Source organism: Nicotiana tomentosiformis, chromosome 6 (genome assembly GCF_000390325.3).
Source record: "Nicotiana tomentosiformis chromosome 6, ASM39032v3, whole genome shotgun sequence".
In the NCBI taxonomy this organism is placed as follows: Eukaryota; Viridiplantae; Streptophyta; class Magnoliopsida; order Solanales; family Solanaceae; genus Nicotiana; species Nicotiana tomentosiformis.
The window spans coordinates 89,564,758-89,586,102 of NC_090817.1; the positions used below are offsets into that span (position 1 = coordinate 89,564,758).

Here is a 21,345-nt window from a genome sequence, read left to right on the forward strand (position 1 = left end):
ATGAATCATAAGTAATTCCTGCCAAAAAGAGTGTTTCTACCAACTTTCCGGTAACACAAAGTTATGTCACCGGAAAGCAGGGAGACTATTTATATAGGGTAAAATATGTTATGCTACGTGTCTGTTTGAGAGAGGGACACGTGGAACCTAAGGCGGGAGATAGTTAAAACCGAAGGTAATTATCCCGTTTGTCAATGGAAAGAATGACACTCGTAAAGATGCAATAAACATCCTTCGCCCGGTAGCATTTAATAGAGAATATTCCACAACATTTAGTATGCTGCCCGTTACAGAGAATTTGTCATTTATGCTCACCGTTACACCTTCTCCAATGGCTCTCATAATTGACATTAAAGAAGAACATGATCCTAGGACCTTGTTCCCTCGGTGCAGTTATAAATAATGAGCTCTGTTATTATTATAAAGGACATGACTTTTCTGACAATTTATGCTATAATCGATTCAAAACTTTATACAATTTTATCTTCTTGTTCCTTGATTTCATCACTGTTGTGCCCGGAATTACTGTTTCTGCGATTTTATTTTCATTTCAAGGCTAAGTATTGCGTATTTCTTCCATTATTTTATTATTTCAGGATCGAATTAATTCACTTGTCTAGAAACCACATATAAATTCAACTGAACCGTTTTACGAGTAAACACCCATGTGTATTGCTTCTGCCTCCTATCATTTACTCCATCCTTCCTAAAATTTATCGAATTCTGTTCAAATTTCCCGTTTTAGTTTCATTTCGACATTATTTTTGTCTCTGTTTTCAAGATAAATATTTACGGATTTTAAAATGTTTAAGAAATATTTGTAGACAAACATTTTAATTCACCTTATACTTTGTGCCTTATCTATCTTAGTAATTTTTCCTTATTAAAAGTTCAAATCAAAGTCAATATAGAGATAAACATAATGTGAATGTATTTGTGGAAAATAAACTCACAATGTGGACCAATATTATGATCACAAGTAGCATGAGAATCAAAGCAATAAAGAAGAATGGTGTACAGAGAAAGTATGAATAATACCCACGGGATCGTCTTACGAGGATACCGTGCTTATTAGTTGAGAGATGAAAAATAGGTACTTGTAATTAAGGACATTGGAGATCACCGAGATAAAAAGATCATTAATAACCATGAATATGGAAAGAACTCAGCCGAATCACTGATTATGCGCGATTGACTATTATTACTTTAACCATTACAAACCACCCACGTAATGGGTAATCAATGTAATAAGTACTCGTAACGGACCAGAATTAAATAGGGCAAGTGACGGTTATGAATTGTACTCTTATATAAATTCTCTTTCTATACCTTGTATCCTCATCGAGAAAACGACAAAGTAATACTATCAATTGTCTATATTATTGTGATTCTTTGCCATTGGAAGAACTTGTTAATTCCTATTGGAAGAAAGCAGAAATCATCAATAAGAATTCTATTTTCTGATTCTCTCAATTTCCATTATTATTATTCTTTTATATTAAGGAAAGTAAAGTACAATTGATTATTAAAAATCTGAATTATTTTTTTATTTGCTTTGCCACAAAAACTATTATATTCCTAAACCTTTCTTTAATTACATTTCTAGTGTACTAATATCGTGAAAATAATCAAACGTTGGCTCAACACACGCATGAATAAAAAGGACGTACCAATGGCGTTGGAAGTAGGAGACCGACGAATAGAAAATTAAACAAATAATTATGCCTATGACTTTTAACCAAATTGGTTTAATTTTAAGTACAAGTCGTAGAAATTATTAAGAACTTGTGTCTAGTGTCTACTCCATAAGGACCACAATTTTGGTATTATGTTATGTTTATCTTATGGTCCGTATGATCGCTTCTCACGTCTTTGTCCTTCCGCTGATTTCCACAACTGGAAAAATAGTTTTCCTCCTTTATGGCATGCGTTTGGCTCATAAGACTTCACAGCAGAGCGGATGACCTAGGGCGCATATCATTTGAATTTATATCTTTTAATTAAAATTTTCACTTTATATCTTTTAATTAAAAATTTCACTTTATATTTTTTAATTAAAAATTTCCCCCAGTTTGCTATTTGTTGCTAGTCAAACTTTGCTATCATATTTGTCACATCTCAAATATATGGCGTATTATCGGCCATTTATCCGCCAAGAGATAGTAGGATTTATTCTTTGAGCTATACCACATCGAAATGTTTATATCATGTGAACTTATATTTTTATCTTATGTAGTACTATTTTACTTTTACCTCCTTTTGTATATGCAGAATTTACATTAAGGTGTCACATGCATATCTTCTTTCACAAGCTTGTTAGAATATAATCTTGCGATAAGTTTTCTCCTTAACCTATCCTCATCAACTGATCTCATTTATGAGCATCACATGAAACTTAATTACCAATTGAAAACTCGTTTTTGAGATTTTGAGAATTATTTTCGATCAAAAAGAGAATATTGATCAGCAAATTAATAGTAATACTAAGTTATATCCACGATTTGGGGAAGGAACGGGAATGTTGTCTTGAGGCTGTCGGCCTTGTATATTTGCTTGAGGTTCAAGAGGAATATCTTCAACTAGGTCATCTTCCACGTCCATATCTCCCAAAGGCATGTTTCCGAGAGGATCATTGTTGAGAGCCATTTTTTTTGTACCTATAATCGAGTCACAAAAAAAAAAGTTAGTAACCCGGAAGGAAAAGAAGACAAGTCACACACAAAACCAAATATATAGCTAAATCTGTTTTTAGCTCTCCAACAACGGCGCCAAAAATTGATATCGCCCAAACTCACACCACTAATTTAGGTTGCGAGGCGGTCGTTCCAATAATAAAAACCCAACGCGAGTCGGCGTCGATTCCATAGGGAGCTTGATGTGGGATTAGGTATATACCTAGTGTGAATGTATGACGTGCCTAAGATTACACTTCCATATTTTCAACTGTTGTTTCTACTTTTACTTTAACGCTAATGCTTGTAGTTGTAAAGCTAGGTGTCAAAATCCCTACTTATCACCAGCCGGGATAGCAAATTGCATCCGGTGGAGATCGAGAGAGTAATGTTCCTCCTCCTTTGCAGATCTTCTGAGGAGGGAACATAGTTTTACCCATATTCCAATGAACTAGGAACTAGGGGAGAAGGATGCTCTCTTCTCAGCAGATGCGGCCGGTGAAGATGATGTAGCAGTTGCTGGTGGATGAGTTGATGAATATGGAGATGATGTAGCAGTTGCTGGTGTTGGTAAATATGGAGATGAAGTTGATGGTGTTGAAGGGTGAGAAGCAGCTGCGACAAATGCAATGCTGGTTGTTGGTTGATCGCCAACCGAGGACGGAAGGGAACCGGTACTCAGCCACAAAATACCAGGCGCAGCGACTGGGATCTGGATGCGGGAGCTAGCATTTTCCACCATTTCATACTCCCCCCAGAGCGTCGAGACATCGTCCTCGGCTGGTGTAACTAACTCAACGGATTGAGCGGTCTGTTGAGTTAAGGAAGGTCGTCGTCATCTATGTAGAGAAGCTCCTTTCTCGTTAGCTTCTCCATCATCGTCAATCATCACGGTATCTATGGTTGTCCCGGGTGGAGGGCTCGTCATCACGACTTTCGGAGACGACTCGGGGGCAGCATTTTTTGCCCTCTTATCCCCCCTTCCCCCCTCCCCCCGGCCGCCGAGGAACGCCTTCTTTTTGGTTACTTGTTCTCCGGCCGGGGACTCCGAGCAGAAGCACTTGCACCAGAAGCAGGTCCAGAGATGCCTGTCTGTGAAAAATCCTTCTGCAGCAGCCTCACCGCATTAGCAGGATCAACCAAAATGTCCTCTTCGGGGACAACAACTGAGCCTTGGGTTAGACCTATGTTCAACAGAAGGAAGGAGTGGGATAAACTCGTTTTTGAGATTTTGAGAATTATTTTCGATCAAAAAGAGAATATTGATCAGCAAATTAATAGTAATACTAAGTTATATCCACGATTTTTAAGCCCATTTTATCAAAGGGATGAGGAGGAACTTTGGTCCTAGGTTCACACATTTTCACATACAACTATCAAAAGGTATGATCTCCTCTATAATGCATTAAATCCAACGACTGGACTGCTACGTCCTTTACTTCATGTTAGTGATCGTGGAAACGACATGTGTAAAACATCACACTCTAGAATATTATAGGCCGAAATTAATGCCATCTATAACACGGGACAACTACCATTTGAAATCAGTTCATATCTCTTTTTGGCATATAGATGGAAACTCCGAATATTTCAAGTTAACTACTCGATCTTGGAGTACACACACATCAGTCTTATTCAAAGCAGTACAATTTCCACAACTACCACAAGTCTAAATCCAAGCCAAAGTGACAATTATTTACCAAATGTAGCATTTTCTACTGAGGCATCTATATTCTTCACCTAATTCAGCTGCTTTTATTGGTAAATGTTGACAAGAAGCAATTTCGATTCTCAGAGTCACTACCGATCGAATTGACAGTATACGTGGACCAAATCAAATGGAATTAGAAATGGAAGAGAAGTGAGAAAAAAAACTCATTGAGAGGAAATGTTAGAAAATAAAAGGTTCATCGCGATGACTTAGCTTCGCAGGGTTATTTTTTACTGGATAAAGTAATAAAAGATAACTTTTCAAAAATAATAGTAACAAAAAATATAGTTTTTCTGAGTATTTGTTTGACACTGAGTGTTTCTCAGGCTTTGGCCACGAGAATTCAATTTGACAAAATCTATGATATAAAAAGCAATTCTAATTAAGTGTGAACATGTTAGCTTTGTCAAGACATTTCATCTCAGATCTTAGTTAATTTTCTCGACAAATTTTATAAGGTAAAGAACTAGTATATGAAGTCATTTTCAGCAATTTCGTGTATGAAATTAATGCGTTTGAAAGTTTGCCAAAACCCGTTGAAATGCAAACTGGTCGAAATTGGCTTCTAGCGTTCTTGTACAAAGTTATATAAATTAATTAATCAAAGATATAAAATAAAATCTCACTTTTTAAATTAAACTATTACATCCTTAGCTTACAAATGTGCGATTCTGCCTTCACCACAACACTAGCCGCCATTAAAAATTGAGATAAACAGTTGTCTGTTTAGTCTTGAAGTCTAGTGAGAATTTACCCGTATATCCCAAAAGATAAATTAAAGAAACAAAGTTAACACATGTTACCTTTTAGAACACAAACTGTAATCATTGTCGACTATATCCCAATCACATACTACGTTTTAATACCCATGATCAGCACACGGTAATATTTTTAAGATGCCATTAATGCCTTGTAGATCAAACATTATAGATATTGACATTTGCCAAGGTCCAAACTTTTTATCCTAAATATATTTCATTTTAGGAAAACGGAATGAAGAAGACCTGATCCTATTGTGTTCAAGAAAAACAGGAATGATGGATATGCGTCCAAATTCATTCCTCCCCTGTCCTCAATAGTTAACCATTTTATATTTGGCATACTCACGAGGGAAATACGAATTCCTAGAGAAAAAATATATATTTACTAAATTAACCTTAATTAATTGTTACCTTGACACATTAGAATATGTAAAATATAGTAATTTTTTTTAAAAATAAAATTAATTTCTTCTTAATTATGTAAATAAAAATTTATTTTAAATTAAAATAATGAAAGATAAAATGGTTGGGACAGGAAAGAGTTTCATTCAAAATTGTGAAGTTTGTCAAAGGGTCGCACAATTAACAAGAAGGTTGTTGGTATCACACTATCACAGCATGCCGTTGCAACGTTGGGAAGATGTGATTGTAGGTAGTTCAATTACAGATTAACACCAATTTGATTAAAGTCAACCCCTAATCAAAAATTTTAAATTTAAAAAAAAAAACATTAAAGTTGGCTATGAAGCATCTTCAAGAGCTAACTAGCTAAGACAACTAAGCACCTCCCTAATTGAATGATAGGCCACCTGGCCTGTTTCTCCTTTTTTGTGTTTAATTTGTCTTCTTTTATTTTACCTAACTAGTTTCTGTTGCCAAGTTTAATATTTTTTCCTCTATAAGACAAACATGTCTTACTAGCCAATTATATTGTAAGACTGTACTTGTGCATGATACTTATAAAAACCTAAGTTATGCCTTTACTATAACTCGAGCTAAACAACCTTCATTCTCCTTCTCTTTTCTTTCCACTTTGCCAAATCAAAGAATTGACAAAATCATGAAGGTCAAAGTAGAAAGTTCCAGAATCATTAAGCCTTTCTACGAAGACATCACTCCTTCTACTAAAGGTTACATTCCCCTTAGTGTATTTGATAAGGTCACCTACGAAGCCCAAATTGCTGTCATCTATGCCTATCACCCTCCCACCCCACCAAATGCCGCCATTAAATTGGGACTTCAAAAGGCCCTAGCAGTTTACCGTGAATGGGCAGGAAGATTAGGAAAAGACGAACATGGAAATCCAGTGATTTTACTCAATGATGAAGGCGTTAAATTCGTCGAGGCATCATCGGATAGCACCCTTGATAAAGTAATGCCTTTTAAGCCTTCAGCTTCTTTGCTCAAACTACATCCTAGTTTGAATAATGTTGTGGAATTAGTTCAAGTTCAAGTCACAAGATTCACTTGTGGCTCGTTGGTGGTCGGCTTCACCGCCCACCATACGGTGGCGGATGGCCATTCCACCAGCAACTTCTTAGTTGCATGGGGTCAAGCCTGTCGAGGGCTTGACGTCAATCCACTTCCTTTGCATGATCGTACCATTTTCAACCCTCGAAACCCTCCTCTCATTGAGCATGAACATAAGGGGGCAGAGTTCATGTCAAAGTTTGTTAAAAAGGAGAATTCGCTCAACGAAGCTCATCATGTAACGGAAGATATAGTGGTGCACAAAGTCCATTTCACAGTAGAGTTTCTTGCCAAGCTCAAGGCTAAGGCTTCTTCCATAAATGGCAACAATAAACCTTATAGCACGTTCGAAAGCCTTGTTGCACATTTGTGGAGAGCCATAACTAAAGCTCGTGGTTTAAGTGGATTTGAGACTACCCATATAAGAATCTCTGTCAATGGTCGGATAAGACTGAACCCTAGAGTACCAAATGAGTATTTCGGAAACTTAGTCCTTTGGGCATTTCCAACTGCAAAAGTGAAGGACCTTTTGAGAGAGCCTCTTCCCTATGCAACAAAGCTTATTCATGACGCGGTTATAAAGGTAAACAACAACTATTTCAGATCATTCATTGACTTTGCTAATCACAAAGTGAAGGAAGACAAAGATCTTATCCCTACAGCAGACATGAACAAGCACATATTATGCCCTAATTTAGAAGTTGACAGTTGGTTAAGGTTTCCATTTTACGACCTAGACTTTGGAACTGGTTGTCCGTACATGTTCATGCCTTCTTATTTCCCAACAGAAGGCATGATGTTTCTTCTCCCATCCTTCATTGGAGACGGAAGCATTGACGTTTTCATTCCTTTGTTCCAAGACAACTTGCCCACGTTCAAGAAAATTTGCTATTCCTTAGACTTGCTTGAGAATTAGAAGAGTTCAATGATCCTCAACTATGTGTTATATGAATATTCATTTTTATCCTTCTCCTTTATTTTTCTTCCATTTTGTGTTTTTAAAATTTAATCTTTTACTTCCTCCTCTTGGCTAAGCGCTAGGGAGGATGGGAAATATATATATATATGTCGTTGCATAATAGAAGAGCAGTTAATTCTCTAGCTATTCCTCTTGCTTTCTTGGGCAAAATCTTATGCCAAAAAGGTACTGTCAAAAGACAAATATATAGTAGTTCATTTAAATTGAACATCTCTGTTCACGTTACTGTATCTCTTCTTTTCTTTATCCTTTTTTTCTGTCCCCCAACTACTTCTTATATTTAACATTAATTTATTTATTAAGGAGATATTGACAATTTATGATTGGTAAAGCTGAAGCTTGTCACGTATCTGTAATGCATATAAATTATAGACCTTGCCATGGACCTGTTCTACGTGGAAACAGGAAAAGTTTACCAAGAAAACTAATTGTCTGCTGTGCTGTCTTTAAAATTAAAGGCACGCATGATTCATCGCGTCACACTTTTCTTGATTGTAATGAATGTTGATAATCTTAGTGGATGCAGTATATATATATATATATATATATATATATATATTAATATAAGAAGTACTCCATTGGTCAACCTTCCTCTCAACAGCTTCGAAGCAAAAGCAACAAAAAGAAAACATATATATAAAAAAGGAAACAAGGATTAATTTGTAAATCGATACTCCCTCCTATCCCAAGTATTAATCATTTTGCCAAACTATCAATTTATTTCAATATAATTCAAATTTATCATAACTGCTTCAATTAGTGGATTGTTATTTAACTGAAATATCTAAATTGGAGAGATAAAAGATAGTTTAGACAAAATAATGATGTGTAGAATGAATAAGGAGATACCTAAGGGAGATAATATGAACCGGATGGAGTATAAAAAACTTAATGATGCATAGAATGACAAAGTGACTTAATACTCCATCCGTCTCGAATTATATGTCGTGTTTCTTTCTTACACGTTCCTTAAAATATAATAATTAGGAGGGCGTTTGGACTATTTTACTTTTATTTATGTCTTAAAATTAATCTCTCTTCATTAAATAATTATTATATTTATCTACTATCTCCATATTCAAGAACAATTATTATTAAGGATAAAATGAAAAAAATATTTTGTCTTAAACTTCTAAAATGACAAATAATTTGAGACAACTATTTTTAAAAAGCATGACAGATAATTTGAGACGGAGGGAGTATGTCATTATAATTAATTTCTTTCTAAAGTCTAATCAAAGTTATTAAATCATGGGGTGTTCCCTTTTTTCTTTTCTTTTTATAGAGTATGTAATATGTAGACATAATACAATAGTGAAAATTCCAAAAGAGTCAAAATTATGGGATCTTTGCACAAATAGCCGGCAAATTTTCTATTTACTTTTTCTAGCTAGTATACATAAATTATACATTGATTATTTATGATTATATACATGTTATACATAGATTATATTATATATATATACATTTGTGGACTATTTTTAGTTTAAGCAATTGGGTGGGAAGCTATTTAGATTAATTATTCAAATTATTATGTATTCCATGTCCCACTTAAATGGTGAATTTCATTTTTCCTTTTATTCTTTTGCTCAGAGCCAGCATTATTGCTTATAGTCTCTGTAAATATAATCCACAAAGTGATTCACAGAGTTACTTGTTAAGTTATGATCAAACTCTGGGGTAGACATTCTGAAAATGAAGAACTGTAATGAAACTGAAAAAGGAAGAAAACCTGAAGTCCTTAATCAAGGAGAAACAACAACAACAAATTCAGTGTATTTCCATAAATAGAGTTTGAGGAGGGTAGTGTGTACACAGACCTTATCACAATCTTATAAAAAAAGAGTTTGTTTTGAATAGACCACCAGCTTAAGAAAAAATGGAGATAACGCAATAAGTAGTCCACCATATGGTCATATGATTTGTCCGTTTGATTTATGAACATCCTAAGGGTGTGGAATAATAAACTTTTAGGAGTATTGCCTAACATGATCTTTAGTACCTCATTTAATTTGGTTTCCTGAAATGAGAAAATTAAAATATCTATTTTCTAGCAGATAATTTCTGTTCTGGCAAAATTAAGATAATGCGTACATTTTTCAAGTGTGGTAGGTCCATTTAATTTTATAACTATATGGATACAATTTTTGTGGTTGAAGACTGTTCCATGTAAATTGTTTAATTGTGATTTCATTATGGAACATGCCCGGTCGAGCTATGCTAGTAACGAGATTAATTAAATATGGACTATTCTCCTCGTCGGCTACTAGTTTAATTAAGATTATGCATGGCTTAAATAAGACATCCTAAATTATACATTCATTTTTCTTTGTTTGCTATTTGGGCATTGTTGGTGGAAAGTTTATAGCCCGGAAAGAATTTGGTAGGGTTCTAACTACTCAAGATTCTCTCCAATCATTTTTTTACATAAAATAATATTTTAATGTACTTGCATTACCTTGTTTCAATTAAGACACAATAGGTAAAGACCCCGAACTTGACACTTTTTAACGAGCGTACCCCTTAACTATACGTGATTTTAATTACCCTTTATGTTTACTTTTTCGGATGCTATTATCCCCCTAACCTGCCACATGGCAGTGAAACTTGGTTCAAATGGTTGAGTGCGCGCGAGGGATTATATTTTTTATCACATCAGTTGAATATTTCCCTTTCCCAGTCCTTGAACCATCCCTAACGGTAATAAATATATTTTCCCCAAAAATGAAGACCCCAACGGTAACAGCCCCATTATCACCCCTATTTATTATCTTCTTTCTAATTCTTCAGCATTTTCTTTGTTCTCACATTCTTTGTCCATCCAAATTTATTCCCTCAGTGTCAGTTTTTATGATGATGTTTGTGGTATTTTTTTTGTTTGTTCAAAACTGTGGATGGTGGTAGTAACATTGACTCTGTTCCTGTTGAAAAATCCAAATTAATACTAATGCCAGCTTTTCCCTTTTTGCTATATACTTGTTGCTCTTCTTTTTATGATGCCAAAAGGGGGAAGATTAATGTGCATAATTGATTAATGAGCACTGATTAAGGGGGAATACAGACTTAGGGGGAAACTTGTCTGGATGTTCAAATTATAAGTTTGTCATCATCAAAAGGGGGAAATTGATAGGTTACAAGTACCTTGCTTTATGTTTTGATGATCTAACAAACTTTTTTTCAAGAACCAGATAAGGAACCAATTACATATCCTCAAGATCTTAAGATCGAAAGGTTCCAGCTTGGAATATGCTTCGACTCTTCAGAGTCAGAGGAACAAAAAAGGGAACAGATAACTATCGTTTCCCGAGGAAACTGTACAAGTCAACTGCCCCATCTATAAAGTTGTTGCCTGCACACGCTACAGTGCAGAAATAGTACAACAGTCAACTTTATGGGGAATGTATTTTACCTAACTTGCTTACATCATTCTAGAGATGTCATAAATGCATTATTAACATCAAGGAAGGTAAAAACAAATCACTTGTTCACTTAGAGAATTCATCCAAGCACTCTTATGGTCATTTATCATCAAGCAATCAATTCTCAAACAGATTTTGGCTCTTATTTTTTGCCCAAATAACAATAATTTTTTTACTTGGAAGAAAGAAGATGAATGTTTTTTGTAGATGTGGCAAGCCAGCTCCTTTAAAAGTTGCATGGACTACTGCAAATCCTGGACGACGATTCTTTGGATGTAGTCTTTATCCGAAGATAAATTCTTGTCGATTTTTTCAGTGGTATGAACCTCCATTTTCGGAGCCAACAAACATTGTTGTTTCTGGGTTGTTGAAGAAGACTAACAAACTATCGAAGAGGGAAAAAATGCTAAAGTTTATATTATTTTTCAGTTTACTTTGGAATCTGATTTTGCTCATGTACAAATAATGGCTATCTGGTAGTATGTAATAGAAGTTAAGTAATATAATATGTTGTTCGACACTACTATGTCAACATTTTGTCAACATATGGAATTGATGCCAATCACAATTTATAGAAAAACAACCATCAGTATCCACAAAAACAACCAACCACAATCACAACATTTTGTCAACATAGCTGGTAATTTGATAAAGAAAGTCGGAATTTAACATCAAACAATATAGTTAAACTATGTTGTCCATATATAGCTAGACATACACATGACAAACAAGTTCACAAAATAAAGTTGCGTACCACCATCAGTATCCACAAAAATCAGACACCCCATGAATTTAACTAAAACAGTCACCCCACGAATTAAACAAAAAAGAAGTCTAGTATATCAAATACTACATCCAAACAGTAAAGAAATTCAAGTGGTCTTCTTGGAGGGAGATTTCCCCATAACCTTAGATCTTGTTTGTATTCCAGCGAATTGGGACCTTGTCTTGATTCTAGCCATTGCAGCTTGGATTTGAAGTTGTCTTTGAGTCACAGCTTCCTTCCTTTTCCATTTCAAACCTTTAGAAGGCTTATATCTAATATCATCAGTAACATGAGTAGAATCAATTAAAGGGCCAGTATAAACCTTTCTGGTTGTAGGCAAACCATGCTGATAATATTCAAACCAAAAGATACATTTCAAAGTTAGACAATAACATCACATAGTATGTTAGACAATAAAATCTAAGGACAAAAAAATAAATACACTTACATTAATACTTGTAAAATCAGACTGTGCAACAAATACACCATGTCCTTGAAGCCTCTGTTTTGTGAAGTTTTTATTGTTGATTGTTGTGAGCAATTAGTAGTCTATTATATGAGAAAATGAGGAATTAGCTCTTAGATAACTAAGAAGATAGTAATAAAGGAAGAAGGTAGGAAGGTACCTCTTGATTAGTTGTTGGTCTTGTTGGACAACTCCTCATATTATGAGTACTTGCTTTGCAAATGGAGGATGTCATAGTTATTCCCTTTTTTGATAAATTTTCAGCCCTTTTTTATTTCTCCAACTTCCTTTCTTCTATTTTTTCTTGGCCTTCTAGGCATATTTTGAACTGGAGGAGGTAATACCTTGGGGTTACTATTTTCTGGCCACATTATCATGTTGGGAACTGGTTGTATGAAGTGTGAATATGCCTTCATGTAGGTCTCTTTCCTGTACTAGTGTACAATATTCTCTGAAGGATCAAGTCTCTTGAAGTGCATTGCTATTATAACATGTGGACATGGAATGCCTTTCAGTTCCCAAGACCTTCAACTGTAGTAGCCTGTTCTTAAATCTACAATGAACTTGCATGGACCATCTTTGAGTTCAAAGCCTGTATCTCCATTAAACATGAAGTCAACCCTCGTTGACCTCTCAACATTAGTATTGAACACCATTATGGCCATTAGAGGTACACCATCCTACCAAGTTTCAGTAAATTCTCTCATCTTTGCTACCCTACTCATAACTTTGACCCTTATTTCCTCTAGCATTTATATGATTGTCTTGTGTCTAGGGCCCAATATCCAAGCATTGAAGCTTTCACATATGTTATTGTCAACACTGTCACACTTGGAGAATGTTTGGAAGAATGCTTTGCACCATCTTTCTTTGTTGTATTTAACTAGGTCTTCAAAAATGTTATGACCCAATTTATCAAGATCATATAGATATCTTTTCATTTCAGACTCAAATGTTGATCTAACAACACTCCAGAATCTTTTTCTTCTTTCAATCCCTCTTCATTTTATTGCCCAGTTTGCCATAATGTGTCTAGCATACATTGTGCTCACACTCAGGTAAAATCTCTTCAACAGCTGAACATAGACCCTGCATAAAAACAGAGAAATAGTACTGCATAAAAACAGAGAAACATTAGGGTTTAAACCAGAGAAACAACAATGGTTAAACTAGAAAAATAGTAGTATTTTAAACCAGAAAAATATTAGTATTTAAATAGCAGTATATACCTTTTGCATGTCACTTATCGTGGTGAGTTCCCTACCATCTCCCAAGTTCAAATCAGTTTGCAATAACCTGAGGAACCAACTCCATGTTTGCTTTTTTTTTTCCAGTGCCTATAACAGCCCAAGCTATTGGGAACATTTGGTTATTCCCATCCTTTGCTATTGCTGCCAACAGTTGCCCTTTACAAACACCCTTTAAAAATATCCATCTAACCCTATACATATCCTATAACCCTCCATAAACCCCTGCTTCATAGTTGCAAAACAAATGTAGAAACTGGAAAACTTTTTCTGCCCATCATCTGTGTCTGTCAATTTTACTGCACATGTGCTACCAGGATTTATTTTGAGTAGCATATCCATGTAGTTCAGAATCCTACCAAACTCGGCAACATGATCCCCCATAATTTTTTTCAACACAATTTTGTTGGCCTTCAAACAAACGGCCTTACCAACATATAAACCAAGCTTTTTCTCATCATATCATGAATTTCCCAACCTTTAATTCTAGATTGTGAGGTAATTCTATCTTTGAACTGCTTTGCCACATATTTTGAATTACACAGATAATTGTAAGTGGTTTTATGGTATTTGTGTCTTGGATTGTAAGTCTTGGTTGTGAAATTTGTACTCTTACCTTCCTTGCTAGCAAACAACAACCAAGGACAACCAGTTTTGCATTTAACTTTGACCCTATGTGGCTCATTGGGATCCTTAACTAGCTGAATACCTTTCTTTATAGCATACTTGGTAACTTCTTCTCTAAACTCCTTCACATTCTCAAATACCATCCAAGTTGCCAAGTAACAATTTTGGCAAAAGGATCATTTTCGGTAAAAGATTTGGGTTTTCAGTGTGATACTTGAAAAGAAATGCCTACTTTTCTAGAACTGTGAACGAACTGAGTCTTTTATTTCTGAGATACTCTTTTGTTACTTGTACTGTGTTGTTATGAACTATTGTGAAATATTGATATTGGAACCGACCTTTGTGTTAGCTCGTAACTACTTTCAACTTAAGGTTAGGTTTGTTGCTTATTGAGTACATGGGGTCGGTTATACTCATACTACAATTCTGCACCTTGCGTGTAGATACTGACTGCTGATGTTGCTGTGTTCGATGGGAGATGGATTTGAAGATGTACTTGTGTCCAGGTTGTAGCTACCTCTTGTTCATGGGAGCCTTAGATCTATAAAACTCTGTTAATGTATTTTTTAAACAGATAGTGTATTTACTTCATTTCCGCTTTGTAAACTCTATTCTTAGAAGCTCATGATTTGTACTACCAGTCCTTGGGATATGTATAAGATTTAGATATTTCTTTACTTAATTGCTTTATTAGTTATTATTGGAATTGGTTAGTGGTTAATTGGCTTACCTTGCGGGTTGGGTTAGGTGCCATCACGACTAGTGGATTTTGGGCTCGTGACAAGGTGGTATCAGAGATCTAGGTTCATAGGTTTTACAAGTCATGAGCAAGTGTCTAGTAGAGTCTTGCGGATCGGTATGATGGCGTCCATACCTATCTTTGAGAGGCTACATGACATTTAGGATATACTTCCCATCTTTCTTTCCTTATCGTGTGATATTGATTAAGCGTGAAGTGTAACTCTTTGAATTCCTTCCACGCATTCGTATACGCATGTGAGAGCTCGGTATCGGATGTGCGCCGATGACTTATGATTCCATGGTTGAGGTGAGAGATGTGATTTTGGCATGGTGATGATGGGACAGTCTGGAGGACTTGAGACCGGGTTTTGATGGTAGCTTGAGCACGAAGATTTTGATTGTGTGAGCACATGATTTTGGGACTTATAGGTCCGTTAGTGTCCTCATTAGTGGAATTTGTTATTGGATGACTATGTGGTGAGTATGATGTGACTGTGAGATGTGTTCAGATTGTTCGAATGTGACGAGAAGAGTTTACTTGAGATGTAGAAAGGATTATTGGGTGTTTGATTTCTATCTTGATTTGCGTATAGTCTCGAGTTATGGGTGTGTTAAGGAATCTCTCATGTTGTTTAGTTATAGAGTAAAGTAGATTCTCATGTCTTGTTGATGAGTTCAAAATCAAGAGGATAAAGTGGTTGTGTAGTAGTCGTGACTGTGGAAGGATATAGGGAGATGTCAGTTTGAGGCAAAGCAGGTGGGTTGTCTCCTACGAGGTGTCCTGAAGTTGTGTGATACTTATGATGATTTGTAGAGAGTTCTCATTTACCAGTGAATGATATATGTTGCAATTTGAGTTTGGATCGATTGCTAAAGTTGGCTTAACCATCACGAAGATGAATGCGAGATTGCAGATGATTGAGGTACTAAATGGTTTGTGTAACCACTCTATTTGTTTTTTTCCTTCCCCTTAATTGTCCCATATTATCTTCCCCATCTACATCATCATTAGATACATGATCACCCTCCCCTTCCAGATATGATTCAGATTCAAAGATATCTGGATCTGAACTATCATAGTAAGGCTCATCATCACCTCCTAATTTGTCTCTCATATTTTTTTGGGGCTAATCTATGTTCTCATAACCTTCATCAACTCCAACTTCACCTAAAAATCCATCAGGTTTTTCCTTCCTAAGTTTTCTCCTATTCTTTTGTCTATATTTCTTCAGATCTTCTTTAACAACCCTCAGTTATTCATGGACATCACTTCCATAATCAAATGACCTCTCAGATTCATCACCAGGTGTTATTTCTTCTTCTTCTCTAGACGGTTCTACCTGTTGAGAATCAGCAGCAGTGTCCTCTACATCATCGGCAACATCAGATTCTTCTTCCTCTGAAGAGGAAGTCCAATCTATGGGTGAATCCTCTTCTTGAGTGGTATTCAAATGAGTAGGTAACCCTAGATCTAGATTTGCAACAGTAGTATTTAAAGGAGGACCACATGGAACAAAAGATTCCTTATTGTCTTGTTGTGTGCTGGAAGATGCATTAAAAGCCTCACCCACGTGGCTTATTTGGCTACCCTCTATAACATCCACCTCCTCAAATTATGAGTCAGAAGAGACAAAAATATCTATTATGTCCCCATTATTTAATAAAATAACAAGGTCCATTAAATCTCTATCTTTTGTTAATTCAACCAAATTGCCACCCTTAGCACTCATAATATAAGTTTTTCCTAATTTTATAATCCCAAAATCCTTAGCATAATCAGATAACTCTGGTATTGACAAGTGGTCAGAGTCGACATTAGCCACATGTTCAACCCTACCCCCAACATATAGAGGTCCTACCTCACTCACTAATATCCCGCCAATTTTTCATCTTAAATTCAAATACTTAGTATCCATGGGACCCTACACAACAATAAAAAAAAAAGTAAAAAATAACTCTCAAGACATACATATATAGAAGATTACAAATAAATAGTAAAAAATTAACAAACAACATAAAAGCCCTGATTTAACCTTAATCGGCATGCATGCAAAAATCACAATCAACATAAAAGCCCTGATTTAACCCTAACAGAAAGAGGCACACATACATTCAAATGCGGAGTGAAAACAGTAGAAATTTTAGCGAGAATCAAAGAAATCCAGTAGCTTTTAGCTCCTCCACAATAACTTTTAGCAGCACCTCAACGGAGAACCCTATCGACTCACAAAATCAAGCTCAAGCACTCACAATCGACTCTGTCATTGATGGTAGTGAAGTGGTGAGAAACCCTTATTTTTCTATGTTATCGACTAGATGAACTGATGGTAAAAGGGATGGGTTAAATTTGAGAGATTAATTTTAAAGGCGGGTTGGATATTCTAATTGGATACCCAAATTATTCCAACGTGTACAGCCACATCAACAAGCATTTAAATGTATACAACGCGTGTATTCACAATAGAAAGGTTTACTAGGTTGGGGGGTAATAAAATCCAAAAAAGTAAGCGTAGGGGGGCAATTAAAATCACGTATAGTTAAGGTGTACGCTCATTAAAAAGTGTCAAGTTTAGGGGGTCTTTACCTATTCTGCCTTGAATTAATACTGAGATTTGGCCTTGATAATAATAGGATTTGTTGGAAATTTAGTTGGCTAGTCGCTTTTTCTTAGTTGGCTAATCACTTGAACAATGTACTCACTACTCCAAACTTCAAGATTAATTCCTAATAATATATCTTGTCATGAAAGTTAGGCTAATTCTTTCAATGGAAAAGCTAAGAAATATATAACGAGTAACGACCTCATCCCATACATCATCCTCTTTAACGTTTGTTCGTAATTGTTGAAACGGGAAATATATATATATATATATATATATATATATATATTTAACGTGGCTTATTACATGAATTTTAGAAAATGTTTAGAAAAGAAAAATCTAGAAGGCCCAAGTCTCCAAGAAATTTTCATTCCTTTTTTTTTTTCAAGCATGGATATAGCAATATCTACCTCTAAACTTTGGCAAAATGCATCTTTTGACAGGAATTTGAGCTCATCTTATATCATTCATTTTAAACTAGAATAGATTATAGGAGAAAAATTGCAGCAATCAATTCATTATACATGACTGTTAACACTCATTTTGTTTGCTAAAATTCCCAATTCCTTAGACCAAATACTGTTCCTAAACCATCGTCTTTTATTTGGAGGGGGTACATGGACAAGGAATGTTTTATAGAACTTTAGTTGTGTCTTTAATCACTACAACAAATAAGAATTTTAGTAACGACTTTAAAAATAAAAAAAAATGAAGGTATAAATTACTATCCATGTAGTTTCGACAGCAACTATCTCTTCTTTTTCTTAGCTCCTATCAAATCATAGGATCTTGCCTCTGGATCAAATGAACACCTAATTCAGTTGTTGCAATAATTTTCAAGAGTATATCCCAAGTTCTATAGTAATACACAATGGCGCTAGCTATAATCATATTGCAGAAGAACATCTGCTTCAACTTAGAGGCAGCCAAACGAAAATCTATATCTCGAACGGCTTAACTGGGAATCAACAAGTGATTACAGTATTTTTCTTGTTCTCATATAGGAGTACATCAGATAAAAATGCAACGCTCCCTCTGATTTTAAGACATGCAACAAGTTGAAGGTCAAATGAATTCGTTATATTCTGAAATAGTTGAGCAAGTGATAGAATCACCAAAGTCATTACCATTCCGTTGTATTCACGCTATTTCAACCAACTGTCACCATTCCAATTTCCCTTCCTAGGATGTCGTGATTGCATCTAATCTCTAAGACTAGATAAACCTAACAAACATGCGGAATATAACTAAAATAGCAAGTAAACTCTCAAATACTCAACAATTTTAATAAAGAAAACTTCACAACTCAGCATATACAATTTCCCCAAAACCTAGTGATATCGAGTCACAAGCTCTAAAACGGTGTCATAATCATCCCTATACAGCTATAGTTAATAAAAGAAGGAAGATATAGAAGTAGATAGAGGGTGACTTTGAGGCCTGCGGACGCCGGCACGTGTACCTTAAAGTCTCCAAATACGAACTCAACTCACTGGTGCATGAACTGGTAGGAGGTACATGGATCTGCACAAAAGATATGCAGAAGCGTAGCATGAGTACACCATAACGGTACCGAGTAGAGTAGTGACGAGGTCAGGTCAAGGCCCTACTATAATAAATAAGAGACGGAACGAGTAATTTAACATCGCAATAATAATAACAATGAAAATGAAACAAGTAAGGAATATACCAAAATTTACTACACATAACTATGGCAAATAATACATCACTGAAGAAAACAAGGAATGTTATTCCAGGAAAACAAAACAACCAAACACAAGTGAAGTAATAGAGAAATACCAACAAGAGTCACTACCGAGGTACCGCCTCGTAGTCTCAAATCACAAGAATAATTCACAATCTTTCCTCATCTTACCGCGGGAGCCTTGCATTTAGTTCTGAAAATTATTTTTCCCGAAATAGCTTCCCGCATTTTACCCCACCTTATCACACCGCGTGGCTTCAAGTAGTTCCCCTACTAGCAACACACATATCAAGCCCACCTTATCTCACCGCATGCGGTTTAGCCCCAAAACCTTATACCACCACATGCGTATCAATAACACAACGTATCACAAATCGCACCTCAAGTTCCCAATATCACAACTTGTCAAGAAAACCAACAACAACAGTATTTTCACAACAAGTAGCCCATGGCTCAACCACAATATGCACAAGAGTTTCAACAGTGACAACCGGAAGTGAGTAATTCAACAAGAATAGTATTTCACAACTTTACAATTTTGCCTCAATGTAAGTCATGGCCTTTATAATTCAAGACCAATCTCAACGACAAGATATTCCAACGATAACAACTTCAAGTAAAGAACCCAACGGTTAAATAATAAATAAGGAATAGAGGGAACAATGCTTCAACTAAACATGTAAGACAATTAACAAATAAGAGATAAGACAAGTAGATCATGTGACGATAGACTAATGAGGATGAATATGATATGTTAAGGTAACTCGATTAAGGCATGAAAGGAGTCTACATATCTAAAACTGATAAATTTCTACATTTAGCTTGTGTACGCACTCGTCACCTTGCGTACACATCTTTTACATATCACAATTATCACAAACCAACACCAATTCTAAGGGGTAATTCCACCACATAAGGTTAGGCAAGACACTTACCTCAAAATACGCTAACTCAATCTACTAGTAAGTCTTTCCCTAGATTATCCAACTTCGAACGACTCGAATCTAGCCAAAATAATTTTATATTATAAATATAAACTATAGGAAACTATTTCGAACAATAAAATTATGATCTTTACAAAGAAATAAAAAGTCAACTCAAAATGTCAACCCGAGCCCACGTCTCGGAACCCGGCCAAAATTATAAAATCCGAACACCCATCCGATAAAGAGTTCAAACATATAAGAATTACTCAAATCCGACCTCAAATCGCCTTTCAATCTCCAAAATTTAGCCTAAGGAGTTTCACAAAAAATTTCCCAATTTCCAACTCAAAACACTAATTAAATGATAAAAACAACAATAGATTCGGATAATATAGCCAAAACCGAGTTAGAATTTCTTACCCCAATGATTTCCTTGAAAATCTCTAGAAAAATCGCCATAAATCGAGCTCTCTAGGTCCAAAAATAAAAATGAGATCAAACCCTCGAAATTAGTCCTTTTCTCCCCAGGGAATTCGCACCTGCGAACCCACAGCCGCATCTGTGGCTTCGCACCCGCGGAATTTCCATCGCAGGTGCGGTTCTCACTTAGCCCAGGAACCTCCACTTATGCGGACCAAAATGCGCATATGCGCTCTCGCTCCTGCGGAAGGGGCTCCGCTTTTGCAACCCCAGGCTTGGCTAGCCTTTCCGCTTCTGCGCTTTCTCAGTCACCCCTGCGAGTCCGCTTTTGCGAAACTATGACCACATCTGCGGTCCCAGTTAGGTGGGCCACAATCCGCTTCTGCGATCAACCCCTCGCATCTTCGTGTCTGCACCTGCGGCTAAACCCTCCGCATGTGCGATGACACAAGAAGGTTGGAACTTCAGCAATGAGACTACGTTCAAATTTGTTCCAGATTCGATCCGAATCACATCGGGGGCCCCGGGACCCCGTCCGAAGATACCAACAAGTTTTAAAACACATAACGGACCTATTCGAGGCCAACAATCACATCAAACAACATCGATTCTATGAATCGCAACCCAATTCAAGCCTGTTGAAACTATAAACTTTCGAATTCCGAAACCAATGTCGATTCATACCAAAACAACTCTGATTGACTTCAAATTTTGCACACAAGTCATAAATGACATGACAGACCTATTCCAACTTCTTAAATCGGAATCTGATCCCTATATCAATAAAGTAAACTCCCGGCCAAACTTTCGAACCCTCTAACTTTCGCCAATTCAA

The 21,345-nt window shown here is 35.9% G+C and overlaps 1 protein-coding gene across 1 annotated transcript; it reads left to right on the forward strand.

Annotated features, from left to right (window-relative positions):
- The first annotated feature begins 6,106 nt into the window (after nucleotides 1–6,106).
- On the forward strand, nucleotides 6,107–7,719 carry LOC104106456 (agmatine coumaroyltransferase-2-like). Its single transcript, XM_009615008.3, has one exon. It carries the CDS (start codon nucleotides 6,205–6,207, stop codon nucleotides 7,528–7,530), a length of 1,326 nt encoding a protein of 441 aa, XP_009613303.1. The 5' UTR covers nucleotides 6,107–6,204; the 3' UTR covers nucleotides 7,531–7,719.
- Nucleotides 7,720–21,345: the final 13,626 nt, after the last annotated feature.